General features: G+C 38.6%; 2 protein-coding genes across 8 annotated transcripts in view; one reads left to right on the top strand and one right to left on the bottom strand.

The window, feature by feature from the left end:
• Positions 1–2,375: 2,375 nt before the first annotated feature.
• LOC138698733 (uncharacterized) lies at positions 2,376–17,223 on the top strand. 4 transcript variants are annotated; one of them, XM_069824956.1, is made up of 5 exons: positions 2,376–2,567; positions 2,694–2,760; positions 15,888–16,412; positions 16,554–16,892; positions 16,974–17,223. In XM_069824956.1, the coding sequence occupies exons 1-5, from the start codon at positions 2,556–2,558 to the stop codon at positions 16,985–16,987; spliced, it is 957 nt and encodes a 318-aa protein (XP_069681057.1). In that variant the 5' UTR covers positions 2,376–2,555; the 3' UTR covers positions 16,988–17,223. The 4 variants fall into 4 exon arrangements, with proteins under 4 accessions (XP_069681057.1, XP_069681056.1, XP_069681055.1 ...); XM_069824955.1 differs by having other exon boundaries at positions 2,377–2,567; positions 16,512–16,892; XM_069824954.1 differs by having other exon boundaries at positions 2,377–2,567; positions 15,888–16,511.
• LOC138698732 (lisH domain-containing protein ARMC9-like) overlaps positions 17,111–24,744 on the bottom strand; it is a 29,074-nt gene continuing 21,440 nt past the window's right edge. Inside the window, exons 12-15 of one of the 4 annotated variants that reach the window (XM_069824950.1) lie at positions 24,196–24,388; positions 24,050–24,120; positions 23,864–23,970; positions 17,111–17,333 (exon numbers count right to left, since the gene is read on the bottom strand). In XM_069824950.1, the coding sequence (XP_069681051.1) occupies positions 23,870–23,970; positions 24,050–24,120; positions 24,196–24,388 (365 nt within the window). In that variant the 3' untranslated portion in view covers positions 17,111–17,333; positions 23,864–23,869. The remainder of the gene's footprint in view (positions 17,334–23,863; positions 23,971–24,049; positions 24,121–24,195; positions 24,389–24,744) is intronic. The other 3 variants (XM_069824952.1, XM_069824949.1, XM_069824951.1) reach the window with 3 other exon arrangements.

Raw genomic sequence — 24,744 nt, 5'->3', positions numbered from 1 at the left:
TAGAGCCGTTACAGTGAACGCACTGCACTTAAAATATCCGTTGCGTGCGATGCGTACGAGGAGTGCGATACGATGTAGTGAACGCTAACCTTTAAGAGCTCTGGCTGCCGCAGAGAAATTCGCCGCGCGACTGGCCAACTGGTACGCGACAAGCGCTGTATTTGTAGAAGAAACAGGAGTCTGAGTAGGATCATGGTGCACTCCAGTACGTTTATTTGCTGGAATTATGATGCATTATTTACTGTTCAAAATGTCCGCCTGCATACAGGCTGCTGCTCGTCGTCTGATCGAGATCTGAACATGCTTGACCAGATCTCAACCATTGCATTTCTCTCCGTGGGGCACTTGCAGTCGTCGGTGTATTCCATCCTGTGGACAATGCAGGCTGTCAGACAATGAAAGTGTCAGGAATTTGAGAGCATTTTCGGATCTCGATGAGACGACGAGCTGCGGTCTGTATTCAGGCAGGCGGGTCATGAAAATGTAAACAGAATGCATCATAATAATTCCAGCAAACAAACGTAGTGGAGTGTACTTCTTACTTGCAAGCCCTACCCAGAAACCAAGCATTTTCGGACCCATGTTGATATAACCATTTTTATTCTATGCATATGAGAAATCCATCCATACCCGGAGTTTTTTCCCCACTTTTTCGTTACACCTGTACAAGCATCTACTTTCCAGTCTATTTCTAACTACTGCAAATGACAGAAGAGCCCCTCCCCGACGTCTGCTTTGTTCATGACGAGCAGGCCGCCTGGATGGAATAGTCAACATCTCGTCAGCTCCGGTACGCCACAGATGCGCAGTGCTGTGTACGCCGCTCCCGCTGCACATTCCGCAGCAGCAGATAGGCACTTTCTACTTTCGTCTGCTGTGAATAATTAAGCCTTTCCTCTTCTGTGAGTAATTCAAATCCTTTGAGCTTTCCAATAATTACTCAGCCACCAAGTCAACACGCAGAATGCAAAACACATCGAGCGAAGTGACGCGGTATGCCGGTCGGAGCTGCAGGCATTACGTCAGAATAAGCCATTTTTGGATTATTAATTCAGAGCTGGGGGATTTATATGTGAATACATATTTCTGTATTACGAAGATAGTCTAATTATATTATTTGTAAAGCAAATAATACCGGTACCCATTTATTTTACATATTCTTCCATATTTGTAAGCGTAGAGCATATTACAATTGGAAATAAATATTATTCCATATTTAGTCGTATACTGTCACGTTGAAAATTAAACATAACGTAAGCGTTAACTTAAGAATATAAACGTTACGATAAAATCAAGATCATTCACGATGGGAACATAAACATAACAGCAAACATATTTGGTAACCATGGAAATATAACAACGACGCCATTTACTCATATTCTGCCGTATACTTCAGCGCTCCACGATTGTGTTCTGTTTGCAAATCACGTAAGCATAAGCATGAAAGTTTGGAATTGGCAAACTTTCATGTTAACGTCTTACGGTAATTTTTAAGTCAATGCTTATGTGAATCATTGTGAATAATCCCATTTGGTAACCTGGGCGCAAACTTCTGTGTTTATGTTACGGTTATGTTCGATTTTCATTGTGAATGGGCCTCAACTATCTATAATTGTTTCAGTTGGTTTGTTTCCGGCGTTTACTCGACGGTTCCATCGCAGCTCTCGCGATTCTTAGTAATGTCCCGCTTTTCGTAATTTGTCGGGCCTCGAACTCAAGACAACAATGTATCACAAGGCACAACATTTTGTAATCAGGGTCTGAAATGTCGTGACGTCATGATATCCTACGAGATGTTTATTGAAGATCACGGCGTCCTTATCCATCGAAATCACGGAAGAGACGACAAAGGGGAATTACCGTTGATTCCGAAGAAACCTGCCGACACCTGCGAGAAAAGGAAGTGAAGTTTTTGAAATGGACGACAGCAAAAATACGAGCGGTGGAAGTTTGCTGGTGCTTTGTTATACAAGTTAAGAGTTTCGTAAATGTCTGGCTGAATTAATTGGTTTACTTTCTCTACTACGACTGTTCCTTTTTTGATACGTATTACAATGTTTTGTTGTAATGCTGTTTGGACAATGAACAAATTAGTCGTTCGCGTTATTGTTGCTATGGTAATTTTTTTGCACACGTGCCATAAAATGCCACGTTACGAATGATTGTGAGCACAACCAGGGTGTAGCAATAGCGACACCGCTCGCTCCAGGGAACGGCGCTCAGCTCGCCTTCCCACGTGCCGCGGAAGATCCGATCTGCTGCGCGTTACGTACGAGCGGCGTGTGCCCCATATCGCAGACCCCACCCCTGCGAGGGCACCAGTAAAACTGAAAGTCGTCCGGCAGATGGCTCTGGGGAGTGGGAATAGAAAGTGTGGTGATAAGGCACCGTCCTGGAACTAGTTCAGGTCGACCCAGCTGACCCCTGGAGGGGCACTTTCCCTGGAGAGAGGAGACGACCGCCCCCGCTGCGGGCGCTGCGCAAGGTCACGGATATAAGGCCCGCAAGCCCCAGCAGGCTCGCACATTCGTAACAGCAGCTCAACCAGCAACAACATGGCTCCTCGGGTAAGGTTACTAGGATGCTACCAAAGCTTAATTCTGTGTGCATAGTTAGTCCTATTGTGTGATATTAGCGCGATCTATGTGCTTGCCAGAAGTGATTATTCTGTTCGTTGGTTGGCGACGTTTCAGGTGACCCTGGTGGTTCCCCTGTTGCTAGTCATCAGCCACGTGCTCGCCGAGCCACCATCTCACGGAGGTAAGAGAAAAGATCACATTCAAGTTCTGCAGTTGATTGAGCGTAAGACATTTTCGAAATAGCACTCCAAGCTCGTGTTCAAACTGGTCACCCAAACAAGAGAGATATTTTTCAGGAATCGACAATAGTAATATGCGTTACAAGAGCGGTATGTTGAAGTTTTCATGTTCGAGGAAAAGTTTGAAAAAGCGAAACGTAGTTGAGCTTTTTTAATTTCCGAGAATTGAAAGAAAACATACCGTTCGTGTATCGTACATTATTTTGTGCGAACATCGATTATTACATACCTGAAAGAGGAATTTCTAATTAGTTGCAATGAAATCTCCATCTTGGTTTCTGTTCAATGACGGAAAATTTGCAAAACAAAAATATCTATCTTCAACATTGTTGCTTTAAAATGTTTTCTGTGTTTACTATACTCCAGCAGGCCGTGATATACGTCTGTCTTTTTTCCCCCAGTCTATGATGAGTCTGGAATCTTGTTGATTTTTTCAGGCTTCCTTAATGTTACTTGCATCACGAATGCAGTAACTTTAGTGGAGTTAGAGTTTACTTAATTTTTGCAAATATTTAAAAACAATAATTAACAGTGCAATTTAGGTGAAATTGCAGTGGTAAGTTTCCAATTTATAATTATTACTATATTGAACGTCTCTAAAAATAATATGTTAAAAGCCTAAAGCAGTAAAATCAATATGTCACTTAAGCGGTAAGAAGAGGGAAATTGTTGTGTGTGTTAGGTTGGGAATACTGAATGTGGAATTTTAGATTTTCCGCGGATTGGTTTTGTGCGGAAACCAAGCAAATACGCACGATCTCGCACAAATGTTATTTTTATAGGGGCTTCAAAATACGAGACAATTCGAAGTGTTTGGCTATGGTTACTATGGTAACAATTTTATTGTTGATACATTTTGTTAATACTTATGTTATGAAAACAGTTTTATTGATGAAATCGATAAAAAACAAAAAGCTCTTAACAGAATTGTACATAGAGACCCAGGCAGTTAACAGAGTCGGGCCCCTCTGTCGTAATTTAGCAAAAAACAACTTTAGGGGAGAGTCGGGTAGTATCGGACATCGGGTAATATCGGACAGTGAGTTTCTTTCATCTACCACACGATGATAGTACCTGATTGACATAGTTACGTTTCTGTGATGTCGCATAGAGAAACGTAACCATGTCATTCAGGTACTACCATGTGGTGGAGGATGAAAGAAACGCACTGTCCGATATTACCCGACTCTCCCCTACCTTTATGTTTTATTTATTTATTTATTTATTTATTTATTTATTTATTTATTTATTTATTTATTTATTTATTTATTTATTTATCGTACTTCAACTTTATTGTATAAAATCTTAAGACAATGTTACAGAATAAGTCAGGAGCGATGCGAAACAACGAAAAAATAAAGAAAACAAACACAGTGTTGCCACTTTCTATTTCGTATGGAAAAAATTGCCATTTCCGTGTCCTCCCCTATACACTATATATATATATATATATATATATATATATATATATATACAGAGAGAAAGAGTGAACCGTGAATAATATAATTAATTTCACGGAGTTATTCTTTGAGATATTTCAAACAAAAAAGTTGAATACAATTTTGCTCGTCTTTGGTTCCTTTTCGTGACAAAAATGATTTTATATGAAAGACTTCATACCATGTTTTGGGACAGCTACTGAATCAATCCCCAATATCATCAGTCAATGTAAGAGAGCATTGTCTTATGATATCGAACGAATTTTAGTTTTTTCCTTCAAATGTACAGAAATTTGATCTGAACAAATGTAACTTTCCGTTCTGAAAAGGAATATTAAAATGTTATATTTGTTCGGATCACATTTCTGCGCATTTGAAGGACAAACCTAAATTATTTCAATCACTGCTCTCTCAAACTGACTGAGCATATTGAGAATTCAATCAATGGCTCTCCCAAAACACACTACCGGTACGAAATCTTTCATATAAAACCATTTTTATCTCGAAAAGGAATTTAAAACGAGCAAAATTGTATTGAACTTCTTTTATTTGAAATATCTCAAAGAATAACTCCCTGAAATTAATGCCATTACTTACGATTCACTCTATACAGGGTGATTCACGAGGATTTACCGTCCCTTACGGAGCTTATTTCCGAAGACATTCTGAGCAAAAAGTGTCAAATAGGCATTTGTCCTAATCTCAATATTTTCAGAGTTACACTAACTTGAAGTTGTCAGTCCTACCTCCTTCAGTTTTACAGGCAAAACAATATTACAAATAGAGAATGAACTGTTCAGAAGTGTCATTTCTTTAATTGGCTAGTGTTCTGAAGCTAAAAATGTGTTGTTAATTACTTTGTACAGATTTTATTTTTCAATTGTTAACCAAAAATGACATCATTCTTACGCACTTATCACAAAAATTGTTACAAATCATACGACTTTAGGAACTTGATTCTTTACAGTTCAATTATGCATCCTAATGTACAGTCTTGAAGAATTTACAAGAATGGCGTGATATGTAACAATTGTGATAAATGCGTAAGAAAATGTAATTTTGTAGTTAGAGATCGAAAAAAAAAATCTGTATGAAGGAACTATGGAATTCACAACACATTTTTAGCTTCAGAATACAAGCTAATTAGAGAAATGATACTCCTGAATACTTCATTCTTTATCTGTAATATTCTTTTATTCTTAAAACTCCAGAATAATGGCATTTTACAAACAACTTCAAATTAGTGTAACTCTGAAAATATTGAGATTAGGACAAATGTTTATATGACATTTTTTGCTCAGAATGTCTTCGGAAATAAGCTGCATAAGGGACGGTAAATCCTCGTGAATCACCCTGTGTATTAGTGTACCAACAAGTACCACTATTATTATTATTATTATTATTATTATTATTAATAGTAGCTATAAGAAAAATGTTTCATTGCTCCGTAACTAAGACAAGAGTTAGGATACTTTCATCAGTCATATTAAATCAGGGTTGCCATATCTTTAAACGCAAACCTGAGGACATCATGTCTAGGATTTTGATGACCTATAAATCATGAAAAAATGTCCTAAAAACAATGCACTTATGAACTTAAAATCTTTCAAAAATGCCCTTAAAATGCCCTAAAATTGATCTTACATAATTGGCTTAGTAGCAATACTAATATTTAGACTAGTAATTAAATTAAATTCTAGTACCAACATTTAAGTTTATTTAATTTTACATATTTTTTTCTAATTGGTACACTTTAATTAATTATTTTACCTGATGTAGTTTCCATGTAGCGCATTACAAGGCCACTCTTATCCGGAACTAGCAGGAATAGAGGAGTCTATATTGAAGGGGTGGTTGGAGTGAACTACGTTAAAATGGCAATATTTGTGTAGAAAAACGATTAAAATATTATACAAAATAATGGGTATTAATGGACAAAATATGCAGAGGAAAAATCAAAGGAAATAAATAATAGTTTATATTAATAATGGGGATTTATGGCCAAAATTAAATGAAAATACTCCAAAAATGACCGAATAAAACAAAAAATGCTCTTATGAGTTGTAAGAGGTAAAAAATGCCCTAACAAATATGTCTTAAAACACTCAGTTTATCACATAACATATAAATACTGAAGCAGCTATGTTTTTGGCTTACTAGAAAAAAGATGCAATTGCATCGAAATCCTAGCCCTGCTTATTACTCTACCCCTTAGATCGGGGGCTGCACGAAAGCAGCGTCAGGAAAAGGGGGGGGGGGAGGGGTTCGTCACCTTCGCCAGAAGTTGAGTACACTTCTCCGCAGTTGCCCTCGCCCGCCATGAAGCTTGAGGACCTTTGGCTATAGGCCTACCGGCAGGCCGTTGTTCAGTTCCTGTTCTACTGTCGTGTGTATGTATGCATGTAACTGACTAATGTTTATGATATTGGTGATTAAGGCGGTGATGGATCGTGGTCTGTAAATTTCCAATTTGCCCTTGTAACAGAGAGCAGCTACGAAGACCAGTCAGAACGCCCGACATCCAGTCCGTTAGTTTTTAACAAGCTGGAAAGAAGCTGCGGGAATGCGTGACACGCGAGGTCGGAGAAAGTGCTGCGAGTGATGCATCAGACAGAGAGGCCGCCCTTTGCTATAAAAAGCAGACGATTCTGAGCCGGAAATGCTTTGAAAGGATTTTGTGCAGGAGGCAACAGTCCATCGGAGGTGTCACGATTCGGTGTTCGGTGTCCGGTCGTCTGCACGCGAATTATCTGGGTTTGACAAAATATTGTCTTTGGTTAATTTTTCCGTTGTACACGATCTTAAACCAAAGTTACTGTTTCTTTTAAAATGACAGATTCTAAGTATAGAGTTTCCTCTTCAACAAGATTTGGATTCGACAGACAGCTTACGAGCATTTTCAGATTTTCAATTTGCTTACCTTCCCCCCCCCCTATTTAGGGCCTTCGAAAACATGAGGCCCCTATCACAGGATGTCAGTTGAATATTTATTTCAGGGGACATTAAAATCTTAATTGTTGATAAAAAAAAATACTGTCTACAATACTTAGCAATGTCGGCCGAATCATATTTTTCGCGCTCAACTTTTTTTTTACCTTGTACAGGAGGGACTTTAAAAAGGAGAAAAAAGAATCGTTGTTTGTATTGCAGTTAACATATCACATACAGAAACTATACATTAGGCACCTGAAGGGGACAAATGTCTCTGGCAGAAGAAATTAACGCCTTTTCAGTAGGGAACACCTTGGCACACTATCTACATTTGCTACTAGCGTTAATCCGGCACTAGACATCCTGATCCACATCTCCACTTCTTACAAATATTATTGTGTCCGGTTTTCCAGTACCTAAAGAAAAGTTGGCAGCACTGGGAGCAGGGCTTCGTTCTAATCACGTACAGTAGGACAGCCTTACCTGCATCGTGAATCGCAGAAATCCCACAAGTCAAATTTTTTCTCAAATTCAGTTTTTCATACAGGCTACCTGCAATATATCCACACACAGTTCTTCCAAGTGGTGCAGGAACCCAACCCACATCCCGTGCTCTCTGTACATTTCACAGCGGCAGTGAATTGCAGGAACATCACAAACGTGGAATCTTTCAGAAGCTAAAGAAATTTTCAGTTTGCTTTTATTTGATTAAAGGAATTTGGAAAATTAAATATGTTATTCACATACTTCCGCATTTTTGTATGTTTGTGCACTTTTTTTAATTTCTTGGCTTGAATATAGCCTACATTTAGTCGTTTAAAGTTCTTTATAAGGTAAAAAAATTGTCTTCTTCTTCACCTAAAATTGTTTTAAAGAAGTCGTGAATTACAGAAACCCCTCATGTTCAGGCAATTCAGATTTTTTTCAGGAAATGCTACAGAAAAGCATTAAAGTTCATGCATGTCAAACAGTAGAACTTATTATCCTTTGATAAAAAAAATATTCACTCCAAAATACCAAACGCTTTTGAAGATAATCAGTGTTTTGTGTCTCCTGGAAAATTTACTCAAATGGACATGGGTGATTTCTGCGAGTCGCGATTCAACCCTCTAAATATGGTTGTCAAAAAAATATACAAACGCTAATAAAATCTGTTATTTTAGACGAATTCTTCTAATACTTGGGGAAAGTGTTAAATTCACGTTTCTATCAAAGGTGAGGTTCGACGCAAAGAAACAAAAGTGTGAAAATTTAGATTTCGCGAGATTTTCAGACATAACTTGTATAAAAATGACAAATTCCAACCGATTCTTCTAATTCCAACTAAATCGACAACACTGTTGATTCGGACAATTATTCCTTCTGAAAAAGTGACATCTTATTTTAAGGAGCCACGTGTAATTAAGGCCTTCAAAAGTTCAATTTTTCAAGATATTTTTTTCTTTTATGCACAAATTATTGTAAAATATTCTACAGAAAAAAAATTCATCAATACCTGCAACAGTTAAAAATAATAATGTGCAAGACAAGACGCTGCAACCTTGGTTCAGTCTGACAGCGGGGACTTCGCTGCGAATTACATTTCGTAACTAACATATTCATATTATGAATTCTTTGGTGTGATTGCGCATGTTATAGCTACAATAGTATGCAGAATAACTCCAGTCTGTTAAACGGGTTACTTCCTCGGATATAAAATAAAAATGTTGAAAAATCAATATACAGCATCTATTGTGTTTAACACTAGGTGAAAAATGTTATTTCTTGAGAAATGGAGTTCAAACAACATGCTAATGTAAACATGAAATAAAATATGAAAACGATAACATAAAATACTAAAAAAAAAAAAAACTAAATTGTCAGGAAAACCCTGCATCACTGCACGTTAAATTGTCACCATTTTGAATTTTCAAAAAAACATATAAATAAATTATTTTCTATTATAAAAATATTTTTATTTTTAGTAGAAGAAATATAGTGTTTTACATCTACAACTTTTAATTTTTCTAAACATTATAGGAAGAGAAAAAAAATTGAATATTTCCAAAATGTTGCTGCAGTACGCTTAATATAGTAGGCTATGTCTTTTTTTTTTTAACATACTGTGTTCGTAACTGTGTGCTGAGCATGCGCAGTATGTTATAACTGAAACTTGGAAAATTCAAGTGACCCAAATTTTGTTTCTGGGTTCAGTTTCCACTTGCGTTCTTTTCGTTACAATATTTCGGGGACAGATAATCGGCGCAGAATACTACTCTTAAAAATGAAAAATACGGTATTCAGGAAGTGTTTTCGTTTAATCATCACGTAATACTGCATAACTTGTTGCCTTTGCATTTGTAATAAAGTGAGAAATGCACTTAAATTGCTACTTGCAGATTTAATTGCGATGTACAAATATCACTCTTGACATAATTAAAATGCGATTGTCCCCCCTCCCTGTATTTATCACATTTACTTCGCCGTCCCAACGGACAGCCACATCCGTTGTGAGAGCTTTCACATCGCACACTAGACTTGTTCTATTTGCTTGTGAAGGGCACTAGGTTGGCCTTGGGTTCGCATCCTTTCCCTGCTACTTTCTCCACAGTGAGATGAGTGTGTGTATTACGTGAAAGGTTCGACGACATCTGGCAGCGGTGCACAACCTAGGGATCGCAGTCCCACGACCGCTTGGCTTGCTGTGACCGCAGTCACATTTTCCAATTTGTTTCTTGTTTCCTTCGCCAGAGGTCTCCGTGATCTCACGAAACACCCCGAATGGACATCTTGTGTCACTCATGGTCAACGGAAAAAATGAAACATATTTTAGAATTGGTCGAAAGATCGTTATGTCTTTCTTGCATGGACTACTTACCATGAAAGAATGAGTGTCGTCGAAGATGTCCGTGAAATGGCCGTTGTTTAGTCCGAAGACAAGTTTGAACCTCACAAGTGATAACAAGAAAGCACCACTTATGAGGCAACTAGGTCAGGAGATAATGGGGTAGAGTGGCCAGTTCCTTTCTCCCTCCATTGCATACATCGCCGATTAGCTATATATCACACTGATCAGACTTCAGATGCATACAAACAATCTTCCTCTGACACATTGTCAAGTGAGATGTACTGCCTGATAATAGATGTAGGTACATATCAGCTAGAACCTCAATCAGAGGTAGTATGAGGTTTTCATGGTCCGACAAAATATGTAAAAAATTGTACACGGATAATACAAAAAAGTGGCAGTATATAGTGAATGCAATGTTGGCTTATATTATAGCAAGGAAAGATTGTTTTCTACTAGTAATATTGTTGAAATGCAGAAATGAGAATTATCGTGTTGGTATAGCAAACGAGAGGAAGCATTAACTTATAAAATCAGTATGATTTTGCAACACGCACACTGTTGGTTATTTGGTTTTGAAACTTCCTAACAATAGTAAACATACACTGAACTGTCCTGCAGTAAGCGGCACTAATGCGTTGATGTAAGCAACTCTCGGTCAATTGCAAAGGCCAGTCCAGAAAATTAAGTAAATCTGTATTCAGTACATCAGTACATTTTAACTGGATTCCAGAATGTTTAGAGCAAGTATCTGGTTAGACCATTTCAATATTAAACAGTTTCGGATGAACTTTAGAATCAAGATTTAGTTCACAACCGTCAGCCCTAATGTGAATTCGTTGTCTCGAGATCATAGACAGAAACTGAAATAGAAATAACAAACACCAAACGTGCTACGAAATAATGTCAACGTCAATGCTATTAATTAATTAAATGTCCTTTCAAGGAATCGAACACGTGACATTTACCACAGTAGGCTAATCATGAACGCAAGATCGTTATCTTCTCTAGTAGGTATCTCGTAGACAATGAATGACAAAACTAATTAATTATTTTCTATACATCCGATAGCATACTTTACGTTATAGAATAAAAAGTAATTCAGTGTTGACTACCAAACCGAAACCTTTAAAGTGCAGTGAATAAATGTCTTTAACTTTCACTCATAATATTCAGGCATTATGAACGATATACATTCATTCACACGATGGTCTACTCTACTTCAACGATGACTGGTGACAGAAGAGCATCGGAAATGCCAGCTGTTATTGTGGGTAAAGCATGAAAGCGGTCAATGCCCCAAACAATCGCAGTTCACATGAATCGAATGTGCATGCGCGAACGTCACAACGCTTTCCAAACATTCACGTCGTTATTATTGTACGTGAGGATATTATCCCTGCTGAAGTGTCGTTTCTCATAAATTGGAATGCGCAACAATACACTATTGCGCCCTCCAACGTTGTTGTGTGTACGAAGCACATACCACGATGTTATTCAAGATTTGTATGATTCACAAGCAAATGTACAATTCTGATTTGCGCTTTCTTTCCAGATAGAAACTGTGATGAGATCAACGTATTTTATTTCAAGCAACTGTGTAGAGATTGTTAAATACGTGTCCAACAAATGGACGACTTATTGACGTCTGTACTATACAGTAAGTGAGACAGTCCCAAACAGTTATCTATACTGTTTCCATTTATACCTATGAAGTAATGTATCACTACGCCGCGCACGTTTATTTGTTTTGGTAGAACCCATACCAATGCTGTTGCCATACACAGAAGTGACAAGGGCGCAATTATAAACAATTTCCGCATTATTATTATTATTATTATTATTATTATTATTATTATTATTATTATTATTATTATTATTCAGTGAAACATACAGCAGAGTCCGTATAGGTCAGTTTCTATCTGATGCGTTTCCAATTCACTGCGGGCTAAAGCAGGGAGATGCACTATCACCTTTACTTTTTAACTTCGCGCTAGAATATGCCATTAGGAAAGTTCAGGATAACAGGCAGGGTTTGGAATTGAACGGGTTACATCAGCTTCTTGTCTATGCGGATGACGTGAATATGTTAGGAGAAAATACACAAACGATTAGGGAAAACACGGAAATTTTACTTGAAGCAAGTAAAGCGATCGGTTTGGAAGTAAATCCCGAAAAGACAAAGTATATGATTATGTCTCGTGACCAGAATATTGTACGAAATGGAAATATAAAAATTGGAGATTTATCCTTCGAAGGGGTGGAGAAATTCAAATATCTTGGAGCAACAGTAACAAATATAAATGACACTCGGGAGGAAATTAAACGCAGAATAAATATGGGAAATGCGTGTTATTATTCGGTTGAGAAGCTCTTATCATCCAGTTTGCTGTCCAAAAATCTGAAAGTTAGAATTTATAAAACAGTTATATTACCGGTTCTTCTGTATGGTTGTGAAACTTGGACTCTCACTCTGAGAGAGGAACATAGGTTCAGGGTGTTTGAAAATAAGGTGCTTAGGAAAATATTTGGGGCTAAGCAGGATGAAGTTACAGGAGAATGGAGAAAGTTACACAACACAGAACTGCACGCATTGTATTCTTCACCTGACATAATTAGGAACATTAAATCCAGACGTTTGAGATGGGCAGGGCATGTAGCACGTATGGACGAATCCGGAAATGCATATAGAGTGTTAGTTGGGAGACTGGAGGGAAAAAGACCTTTAGGGAGGCCGAGACGTAGATGGGAGGATAATATTAAAATGGATTTGAGGGAGGTGGGGTATGATGATAGAGACTGGATTAATCTTGCACAGGATAGGGACCGCTGGCGGGCTTATGTGAGGGCGGCAATGAACCTTCGGGTTCCTTAAAAGCCATTTGTAAGTAAGTAAGTATTATTATTATTATTATTATTATTATTATTATTATTATATCCTGAAAAAAAAAGTGTCAGAACTTACTTAACTTGATTAATCAGATTCTGGAAGAGGCTCCACTCCCTCAATTTCTGAATCAGCTGATGAGTCACATTCGCCTCCAACATTAATCACAAACGGTTCATGCCTTCTACTTCCCACATATTAATCCTGTTTAATACAATCGCGCCAATACACAACAGTTAGTGCTTCCCTAAATGCTGTAGAAACAAGTTTCCGACCGTCAACCAGTTTGAATGTTGTGTCTTGCAACCATAGGCGGAATTATGGGAGGCACGGCCCCTCCCCCCAAACTTGCCTCAACTCTTTTTTTTTTCTATTAACGTTAGAAAATACTGAATTCAAAAGATCTTTTTCGCTTTTGTTTATGATTTAGTTTCTGTGCTTTTAATGACGATCTTTAGATCATGTGTCTGGACTCTAACATTTATTGTACATTTCTGGATTGCTATAGCTCATTTGAGGAATGGAAGCGTTGTAATGTTTCTTTTGTAACAGCTTATACTCATGTGCTAGAAGTCTGCAGGTGTTCAGGCCGCCACTTAGAGAAATATGAATAACATACTGCAGAACAATGCAGAAAAAAGAAAAGTGATCTCGGTGTAATGTGTAAACTTAAAGACGAAATTAAATAAAATAATTAGAGTTTACATTTCATAATATTATATCATCAGGAAAAGATCTCCCAGCTAGGTCCAATGGACCCGTCGACCAACAGCAGGTGTGGTCCTCCAGACATTCTGGGGGTTGTGTGTGGATGAAGTAGCCACCAAAACGTTAAAATATGGTGTTCACTTAAATCGGTTACAACTTGCCACATGACAATATCTTTGAAAAATATTGGAGTGCAAGTGGTCAAATGACTTTATTGTCAAATGTCTGGTATTAGAAAACAACTACAACAACAAACAACAACATATCATCAGGAAAATAAGCTTCATATAAAAAAGTTTCTGTTAGCACTGTTACGTAGTTTTACTGATGTATGCATGTTCTTCTACACGAGAGACAAAAAAGAGGGAGATTGTCAGCCTTAATGTATCTCGGTCCGAAACATCGCGGATATGGATGTAACTCTGTAAGAAACATGCCCTCGAAAATACCTTTATTAAATGATCATATTCCGGCATACTGTACCACGGTCACGGGAGGAGGAGGTAAATGATGTCCCCCATAAACCCATTATACGAGGATTGTATGGTTTTGCTTTGTCCCCCCCCCCCCGCCTATGCTAGCAACATAACCCTTCACTTGACTGCACACGTATTCAATGGGATTGAGGCAACAATGGTAAGGAGGCAATCGAACAATACAATGTTCTGCCATACAGTTCAAAACGTATTTTTGACACGTACTTTTTAACGGCTTTACTAGTTCAATTAACTCCACTTCAACAAAACCCTCATCACACTGAATGTCTTTCTTCCGTAGCCACGTTATAGTGTCATTTCTTCTCCACGATTTATTTGGAACTCGCTCTGATTGAACGCTGTGGTAGGAGGCATTATCCATAACAATGAAACTGTGAGGTTCTAATTTCGGGAGAACTTTCTCAAACCAGGTCCTAAAAACATCACTTGACATTTTCTCGTGGTAATCCCCACTTTTTTAAGTTGAAAAACTAGTTCCCCACACTCCACAAGTGTGGAGTAACGGTGAGCGCATCTGGTGCGAAACCAGGTGGCCCGGATTCGAATCCTGGTCGGGGCAAGTTGCCTGGTTGAGGTTTTTTCCGAGGTTTTCCCTCAACCCAATATGATCAAATGCTGGGTTAACTATCGGTGCCGGACCCCGGACTCATTTTACCGGCATTATCACCTTCATATCATTCAGACGCTAAATAACCTAGATGTTGATACAGCGTCGTAAAATAACGCAATAAAATAAAATAAACACACTCCACAAAATCAGAATCATTACCAATTTGGAGAATTATCAATCGTCTGCCCTTTTCGCTTGAGTGTTTAGTCCCGGGGGAGGGAAAAAAAAAACGATTTTATTAAAGGTCACACCAAGCTCTTGAAAATGTATGATGTTCGTTGACCCACGTCTCATCCATCTTATGCCCTTTTTGCAACGAGTTAGAAAGAGAAAGATATCAGCAAACCAGGTAACATCACAATGCTATGTACTGAAACAACAACAATAATAATAATACTTACTTACTGGCTTTTAAGGAACCCGTAGGTTCATTGCCGCCCTCACATAAGCCCGCCATTGGTCCCTATCCTGAGCAAGATTAATCCAGTCTCTACCATCATATCCTACCGCCCTCAAATCCATTTTAATATTATCTTCCCATCTACGTCTCGGCCTCCCCAAAGGTCTTTTTCCCTCCGGCCTCCCAACTAACACTCTATATAATAATAATAATAATAATAATAATAATAATAATAATAATAATAATAATAATAATAATTTATTATTGATGTAGTATTAAAATGTATTTCTTCTGACAACATGAAATTCATAGGTCTGACTAACAGTTTATTTACAAGATCTAACCTAAAATTCTATGTTGTTTGGCCACATGAAATGATTAGTACGAACTCCGAAAACGTAATACCAGTTTAAAATGTTTATTTATTAATTGTTACTGTATTATTTATTAATATTATTAATTATGGTCACATTTCAAATAACATTTGCTAGTAACTTTTGTTTCATGACTGTTGACAGCTTCTGCAAAGGCAAACGATGATACCTGTATCCAGTTAACAAAAGTAACTGTCAGTTGTAGTATTTGTCAGTACAGAAAAAAAATTGTAAAAAGAAAATTCAATGCGGCATATAGAAGATCACCATAATTCACTAGTACAGCATATGTAGTGATAGGGAGGCAATGGTTAGGTTTCATCCTTGTAACAACACCCAGACAGATCAATTTTATGTTTAAAAATCCGTTTGCCAAGGTTCCTCTTTCTGTTGCAGGATACAGCTACAGTGGTGGCGGTGGAGGCGGTCATGGTAGCTTCGGTGGCTACAGCAAAGGCGGTTTCAAGGGAATAAGTGGTGGTGGTGGCGGTGGATTCAAAGGTGGGTTTGGAGGAGGCGGTTATAGCTATAGCAGTGGCGGTTTCGGAGGTGGTCATGGAGATGGAGGCTACAGCAGTGGTGGATTTGGAGATAGTCATGGAGGAGGGGGCTACAGCAGTGGCGGATTCGGAGGTGGCTACAGCAGCGGCGGATTCGGAGGTAGCCATGGAGGAGGGGGCTACAGCAGTGGCGGATTAGGAGGTGGCCATGGAGGAGGCTACAGCAGTGGCGGATCTGGAGGTGGTCACGGAGGCGGAAGTTACAGCAGCGGCGGAAGTTTCAAGGGTATTAGCCTTAGTAGCTTCGGAGGTAGTCACGGAGGAGGCGGCTACAGCAGTGGCGGATTCGGAGGTGGTCACGGAGGTGGCTACAGCAGTGGCGGATTGGGAGGCGGCTACAGCAGTGGTGGTCATGGAGGAGGTGGCTACAGCAGTGGCGGATTGGGAGGCGGCTACAGCAGTGGCGGTCATGGAGGAGGTGGCTACAGCAGTGGTGGATTCGGAGGTGGTCATGGAGGAGGTGGCTACAGCAGTGGTGGATTCGGAGGTGGTCATGGAGGAGGCAGTTACAGCAGTGGAGGCGGTTTTAAGGGAATCAGTCTTGGGAGCTTTGGAGGTGGTCACGGAAGTAGCAGTTACAGCAGTGGCGGCTTTGGAGGTGGTCACGGAAGTAGCAGTTACAGCAGTGGCGGCTTTGGAGGTGGTCACGGAAGTAGCAGTTACAGCAGTGGCGGCTTCGGAGGCGGGCATGGAGGAGGTGGCTATAGCAGTGGCGGCTTCGGAGGCGGTCACGGAGGAGGTGGCTATAGCAGTGGCGGTCATGGAGGAGGAGGTGGCTACAGTATTGGCGGTGGCGGAAGCAGCTACTCTGGTGGCGGTGGCCACGGAGACGATGATTTTGGTGAGTGAAGTGCATATGACTGATGCCTCACAATATTTGCTATAGTCACGAATATGCGACTAACGTCTTGTTTTGTTTCAGCTGGATACCCGTAGCAACGTAGGCATGCCGTTCTTCTTCCCTGTGTTCGACTGCATTCTTATTCAGACCTCGTTTTTGCTGAGGTCTTCTTTATGTTTTTATACTTTTGTATTTTTGAGACGAATGAATGACTGCGGTGTGCTGATTAAGTTTATTTGTGATAATAACATTATTTTTGTAACACAACAGTGATATCACAGACTTATTTTGTATAACAATAAAAGTGCAAAATAAATTATTTTATATATAAGTACATAATGAACAACACTCGACTAAGCTGGCGTCACATCGTCGCTCTGCAGTGTGGGCGTGCGAGGGATCTTGGGACGGGATGTGAACGCCTTCGTGTACTCATCTTCTCTGAAAGGAAACAGTTATTGTAATTGTTTCTTACTTCTGCCATTGCTAACAAAGCTTCAAATATTGAATCTACCATCATCGACGGATTTAGCCTATCAATATTTGGGGGGGGGGGGGGACTTGAAATTGTTTTGTATATACTTTAAATAATTTCTCAATATTCTTTTACATCTCTATATCTTTGCCTTCAACAATGGTATTATTTGAAAAAATAAGCAAACTGACAAAATGCTATGCTCACATACTCACAACAATCTACTGACATCTTACTTGTGGTGATGATTTTAAGCATCCATTTTCTTTGTGACGCAGCGCCAGATTAGTCTCTGAAGTTCTCAGCCATGTCTTGATTTTTCTCATTGCAGAAAAACTCCTTTCACAAGCTGCTCAACTACGAAATGGTTGCAGCAGCTCCGACAGCTTTATGCAGATTTGGGTGCAGTTTTTCTTTACTACTTTGTCCAAGTGACTTAAATCAATGCATTTACATCTAACTGCTCTGTTTCCAATACAGCTTTTGACAACTGACATTTCTGCTTGAGAAGAGTTTCACCTACTTTCAAACATTCAACATAGTTTCTAAGAAATCTAAGTTAAACAGAACACCATAAGCATTTGCCAGAACCTGTACCTCAAACTACCAGTCAAAACATCTGAATGATTTGAAATACCCAGCTGACCTTGCTACTCCGCAAAATGTCAAGTGACACGAGATCACGACGAGGCACACTTACTGCACTTAGAGAAGGAAACAATCTTGGAACTTCAAGAAAGCTTACTGGACACAATACAAATCCAACACAGAAAAATAAATACCATCAAATTAGAGAAGCAATTTAATAAACACAAACACTCAATTAATGAAATTCTGTAAACTAATAAAAAAAAAAAACATTAAAAAAAGAAGCATCTCTTGTGGAAAATAACACAACTACAAACCATTCTGGACTAAGAAATATCAAGAACTAAAGAAAAGCAGGAATCAAGAGAAGATTAGCTGCAGAAAACTCATCAAAGAAACAAACAAAACTGGAAGAAAAAATCAGCAATATTATGGAAAGTCATCATCATGGGGGAGGAGCGGTCAGGAAGGGGGAAGAAAGAGAATTTATGAAGAAAATTCCTAAAGTCTCTAAACTATGTAATAGATGGAATCAAATCACAAAAATTGTTAAACTCATTACATAACAACCATCCAAAACAGAAAACAACAATAAATTACACAACAACATAATTACATGCAGTCATGGCCCAAAAACTAAATACACATTAAGATAAACAAACAAAAACAAATGAGGGACAAACTCTACAAACAACTAAACAAGCAAATGAACAACGATCCTACAATAAAGATTCAAAAGGAAGAAATCTTCACAAAAGACTTTAGTATGTTAGAGCTAAAAGAAGCTATATAAAATCTCAAAATGAAGAAAGAACCAGCTCAGACGACATTCCCTGAGTTCTTTAAGCATCTAGACCCAAAGCCCTGGAAGTGATCAAGCGTGTACTCCCCAGCAAACTGGCTAAAGGCAAAACAATACCAATCCTCTAACCACACAAGTCAAAGGAAAAACTCAGCTCATACAGATTATTGCAGTTACCTCGACTATAGCAAAGACAGCAATACGCGCCTGAAACTGGCATCCAGAACAGGCAGGACAGATCAACTTCACGATTATTATACAAGAAATAAAAGAAGCCTTCAATAAAAGAGAAAATACAATGCAGTTTCACTGATCTGCAAGGAGCCTATGACACCATGCTGTTTGAAAGATTCCTCACACATAGATGGATAGCTACAAAATACAATAGATCCACAGCAGGGCTCCAACAAATGAAAAACAGGGGCGACAATTATGTCATTGTAAATACATTCAATTTGAAATTCACTGTCCTCACAAACCACGAGGTGTCACGTGCGTGCAGTACTCCTCACTTGGGAAGTTCCTTACAATCAACGACAAAGATGGCGTGGTAGCCGAATTAGTCCCGTCGCCACTCGATTTTTTCTTCTATCCTGTTTTTAACTTTTATTTTTCAACACTCATGAACATGCACAAGACAAGAATCGGTTATGATTAAGTTTCCAATAAGAGTTTGAATCTGTCGGAAAAAGCTGAGAATATTTATCACAATTTCTCTATCATCCAATTGTAAGCTATTAAAAATACAATCATAGGAGTACAACGTGCAGCTTGGAAATACCACCCTCAATGCACTGCAATTAACCATTCTGGCTCACAGGGTGAATCCCACTCAAGCTGATGAACCTTCAACATAGTACACTCCGGGAGGAGAGTAAAGCTACAGGTCCCAGATTGTACATTTATGACACGATAAAGAACCCGCCCGTTCCTGAAGAGAAAGCCTCTGGTCCCATGTTGTAGATTTACAGCACGTTAAAGAAATCCATCTCTGACCTTGATGAGAGTTCTAATAATAATCCGTGGCACTACAGCCCGTGACGGGCCCAGATCGACCAGCCAGCTGCTGGCCTCACACCCACATGCCGAAGCAGAGGTGGACGATCATCCAACCAGAATGGAGGTATCGTGTGGTTAGCACGATGATCCCCCCAGCCGTTATAGCTGGCATTCGCAACCGGATTTCGCTACCTATCGTAGCTCCCCAAGTGCATCACGATGCTGGGTAGGCACCGGTCCCATACACTGGCCGAAATTTCATGAGAAAATTTCTTTCCCATGAGGCGATGAGAGTTCTAGGCGAGATTTACTGGCCACATCTAGCCGAATATTAATGAATAACCTGTGCAGTTGAAATGCATCGGACAGCCAGGTGAATGGACACGAACTGCGTGTTTCCATGTAAGACAAGTACAGACAGAGAGTGGGACAGGTGAAGTGTGTGTCACGCACAATTATTCTATCCACTACAATGTGAAAAGCAGTTTCGATAAATTACAGTAGGCCTTAGAAATTTGCAATAAAACAGACCAACCAACTCTGTTGCAACATGTACTACACTTCACAGCCGAGACTCTTGTTGCGAACTGTATAACATTAAGCTGCTCTGCTGATATCAATAATTCTGTAAGGATCTAAAATTAACATTGGAATCCTTGCCAGAGGAATAACCAAGGAATAGCAAAAATGACGTCATACATATCGTCGGCTAATGTACGCGATACAAAGTCCGATGTGCGACAGTCTGTTTCTGCTCTAGAACTCTCATTTTATGAGGGCCACTTTTACCATAGTTTTAACTTTTATCCACTTTCGTCAAGTAATGTCGACTTTACATCACTAATAAAAATGTTGTAAACACATTCATTACGCAACTAGTTAGATAATGATACTGCTATTACCTAACTGGTAGCGTAATGTGAACCACACATTAAATTAAATAAAATGGAATTGATTTTATTTATTATTAACGTTAACAACATGTTCGACACACTTTCTACATTTTTCTTGGAACACCAATCTTCAAGTTTTTTATACTCCACTGCATATCTTAGCGGGATTTCGATGGCACTAAACATTCAATTGCAGAATTTGCAGCGTGTTCGATATCTGAATCCTCATTTGAACTCATTTTAACAATGTTTGTCTATTTCTCCTAGTACTGCTGTTTTCCTGTCCTTAACAAAAACCTATCATGCTCAAAACTAATAGACCAAACATAAACGAATCGCTTCTCACAGGAAGAAACTAATAATAATGCAATCGCCTCTCCACAAAAGACATGTTCGAAACTACACTGCAAGATTAATACAATTACTTTTATAAAAAATACTAAAACTCCTTAATAGACAAGGAAAATCGATAACGTTTCAATGGATCCCATCACATGTTGACATTTCCGGGAATGAAACTGCAGACCTACTTGCTAAGAAGGGAATGACACTTAATCCTACTTCAACCTCACTGGACACAAAAACAGAAGACTAGTAACGAACCGAACCCATGACCTATTTCACGCAGAAGCATCGAAATTATCCCAGGACAAAATTTGGTGAAATATTAAAGAAATATGGCAGGTGAACAAAACCAAACCTAGACAAAAAGCAACAGCAACCTTCCGACTGAACACTGAGCAATGGATGTCTTAGATTTCAAACAAGTGGTATAACAACTTCATATGGCTCAAGGTAGTAATGCAATAAATTACTTTTTCTGCTACTGTTATATTAATATTAATATTAATAATAATAATAATAATAATAATAACAATAATAATAATAATGGTTTATTTAACCTAGCCATATGGCCTTCAATAGCACTTAACCAGGAGTAAAACTGTGATACAAAAAATTTACAAAACACAGCAAAAAAAAAAATTGAAGTAGATAATCATAACACAATGTAAACAACAAGTCAGTAGAAAAGAGACATAATATACAGGGTGATTCACGAGGATTTACCGTCCCTTACGGAGCTTATTTCCGAAGACATTCTGAGCAAAAAATGTCATATAGGCATTTGTCCTAATCTCAATATTTTCAGAGTTACACTAATTTGAAGTTGTTAGTAAAATACCTTTTTCTTTAGTTTTAAGGGTAAAAGAATATTACAAATAGAGAATGAACTATTCAGAAGTATCATTTCTTTAATTGGCTAGAGTAAAAATTTGTTGTTAATTGTTTTGCACAGATTTTATTTTTCAATTTTTAACCAAAAATGACATCATTCTTACGCACTTAACAAAAAAATTGTTACAAATCATATGACTTTAGGAACTTGATTCTTTACAGTTTAATTATGCATCCTAATGTACAGTCTTGAAGAATTAGAAGACTGGCGTGATTTGTAACAATTGTTGTGATTAAGTGCGTGAGAAAATGTAATTTTGTAGTTAAAAATCGAAAAAAAAAAAAAAGAAATCTGTATGAAGCAACTACGGAATTCACAACACATTTTTAGCTTCAGAATACTAGCTAATTAGAGAAGTGATACTCCTGAATAGTTCATTCTTTATCTGTAATATTCTTTTATTCTTAAAACTCAAGAATAATGGTATTTTACATACAACTTCAAATTAGTGTAACTCTGAAAATATTGAGATTAGGACAAATGTTTATATGACATTTTTTGCTCAGAATGTCTTCGGAAATAAGCTCCGTAAGGGACGGTAAATCCTCGTGAATCATCTTGTATAACTTATAGAAAGAAGAAAAAGGCATAATAAAATGTGAACAGTAAGTCAAAATAAATGAGACATACAAAGTATAAAAATATGAGATAATAATAATAATAATAATAATAATAATAATAATAATAATAATAAGAACAACCAGAAAATAGTAAAGTATAAAGCATATAATGAACACAATATTTCTTAGGTACAGACAGCAAAGAAAATTATGATTATGAGCAGCTCAAGTTACCACATGACAGACATACATTATCAGGAAATATGATGAAACAAAAATAAATAAAATAAAATAAATATGACTAGAATATAAAAAATGTAGTGAATACGTGGAAGCATGTAATACAACACTTGTAACACTAAGTCAGTTTGGTAAATCGTCAATATTTTATTGAAGCCTGCAGCTCATATGGATAACTTTATGTGTTCATACTGGGTGTCAGTGCATGATCTAGACCTTGTACAAGTAATAATGGTCTTTACACACAAAGAACTGCATCACAGATTGTATTATTACTTACGACCTTTCAAAGACTCCACCACGAAACATGAATGTCAAAGTATTCTTCACACTATCTTTATGTGGGAAAAAATCCAAATATAAAAAAGATATTGATTTGAAGTTATAAATATAACTGCAATTTGTTGCTAATTTTCACCTTTGTTCTGATTATTACCGTAATTTTTATGAACTTAATGAAAATTCAAAGAGATTTTATTTATCACCATAATGATACCTCACGACCAAGCATGCACTAATTGTTACAATTATCCTACATGTGCAACAGTCTAATGTTTCTCTCTATGCTATAGCTAACCGTTCAATGATACGGTCGGCCAAGATGGCATAGCGCTGGCCTTCTATGCCCGAGGTTGAGGGTTCGTTCCTGGGCCAGGTCGATGGCATTTAAGTGTGCTTAACTGCGACAGGCTCATGTCTGTAGAATTACTGGCATGTAAAAGAACTCCTGCGGGACAAAATTCTGGGACACCGGCGATGCTGATATAACCTCTGCAGTTGTGAGCATTGTTAAATAAAACATAATTTCAATGATACAAGTCCTAAATTTTGCCATTTCGTTATTTATTATTAAGATAATCATTTACTAGAACATAAAAAACATTGCATGCATCCCTTCTGAGTTGCAAAATTTTGTACGGGATTGACCCAATACTTCGTCAATAGGGACAAAATGGTCGTCATTCGTTATATGAAAAACAACCATTACATTTAACGAAAAGTATACACTAGTGCAGCAAAATAACATTCTGTATGAAAAAGACTGACAAGAAAAACATGCATGAAATATAAAACAAATTACATTCACGTAGCCTAATCATCAAAATCTTAATACAACAAAATACAGATGGCAGCACTCGCAGTAAACATGCAGCACACGGGGAGCAGTAGCAGCTACCTGCACTCACCCTTCCTCAGAGGCGGCAGGGGGCACAGGAGGGGCTTCCACTGCAACAGCGTCGGAACTGGAATCTGTGGAGGACAGCAGTGCCGCTTCCTGCAGGCCTGCCAACACACCGCATGTCAAGCTGTGCAACTGCCAGATAGCAACACCAGCAATGCCTCGCTAGGCGCGCTTGCTCACCTTCTGCACCGCACATGACCGCCTCCTTCTCGTCGTCGTCGTCGTCCTTGTCCAGGCTCTCCAGCACCAGGCTGGCCAACACAACAAAACAGTCAGCACGTGCACGCCCGTGACGTAAGCATTGCATAAACATGATGAGTTCTTACTTGTCGCATGCTCTGAGGCAGGAATTGGCATCCGATGACTCGTCGGAGTGGCGCAGCTCGGGGGACGTGGCGGGTCTCACCACGGTGCTGGAGCACTTCCTCTTCCCCTCCAGAGACCCGAGGGACAGCAGGCGCGGCGTCGTGGGGCGCAGCAGCAAGTCACCGGTGGACGAGGACGACGGGTGCACCACTCCTGCACACACCAACTGCTCTGTTAGCTGCACCTGCACAACTCTGCTTTTCCTCATATTCATTATAGAAAAGGCAGCACAATTGCTAATAAAGAAAAGGAATCATTTTAGTACATAAACTTTACAATTTCTTCTTTCCGTGTCCTTAAAGATGGAACTTGTGTTGAAATCACCGACTGTCCTTTCATTGGCAGGTGTTCTAAGAATACACTTTGATCTCAATCTATCACACCCGTGTACTGCATGCTAAACATTGTGTCAATATGCAGTGCACACTGACTCCTACAGTAGCAAAGAGTAAAATCACGGCCAGGAACCAGAGTCCACAGTCCTGTTCCTATTACCAATTATCATCAGT

This window comes from Periplaneta americana, chromosome 4 (assembly GCF_040183065.1).
Source record: "Periplaneta americana isolate PAMFEO1 chromosome 4, P.americana_PAMFEO1_priV1, whole genome shotgun sequence".
NCBI lineage: Eukaryota > Metazoa > Arthropoda > Insecta > Blattodea > Blattidae > Periplaneta > Periplaneta americana.
The sequence above is the reverse complement of the archived record's forward strand: the minus strand, read 5'-3'. Positions and strand labels throughout refer to the sequence as shown.

Excerpts from the sequence above, each read along its gene's own strand:
- LOC138698733 (XM_069824953.1), top strand. Across the intron at positions 2,761-15,887 it reads CGAGCCACCATCTCACGGAG|GATACAGCTACAGTGGTGGC; the intron begins GTAAGAGAAAAG and ends TTTCTGTTGCAG.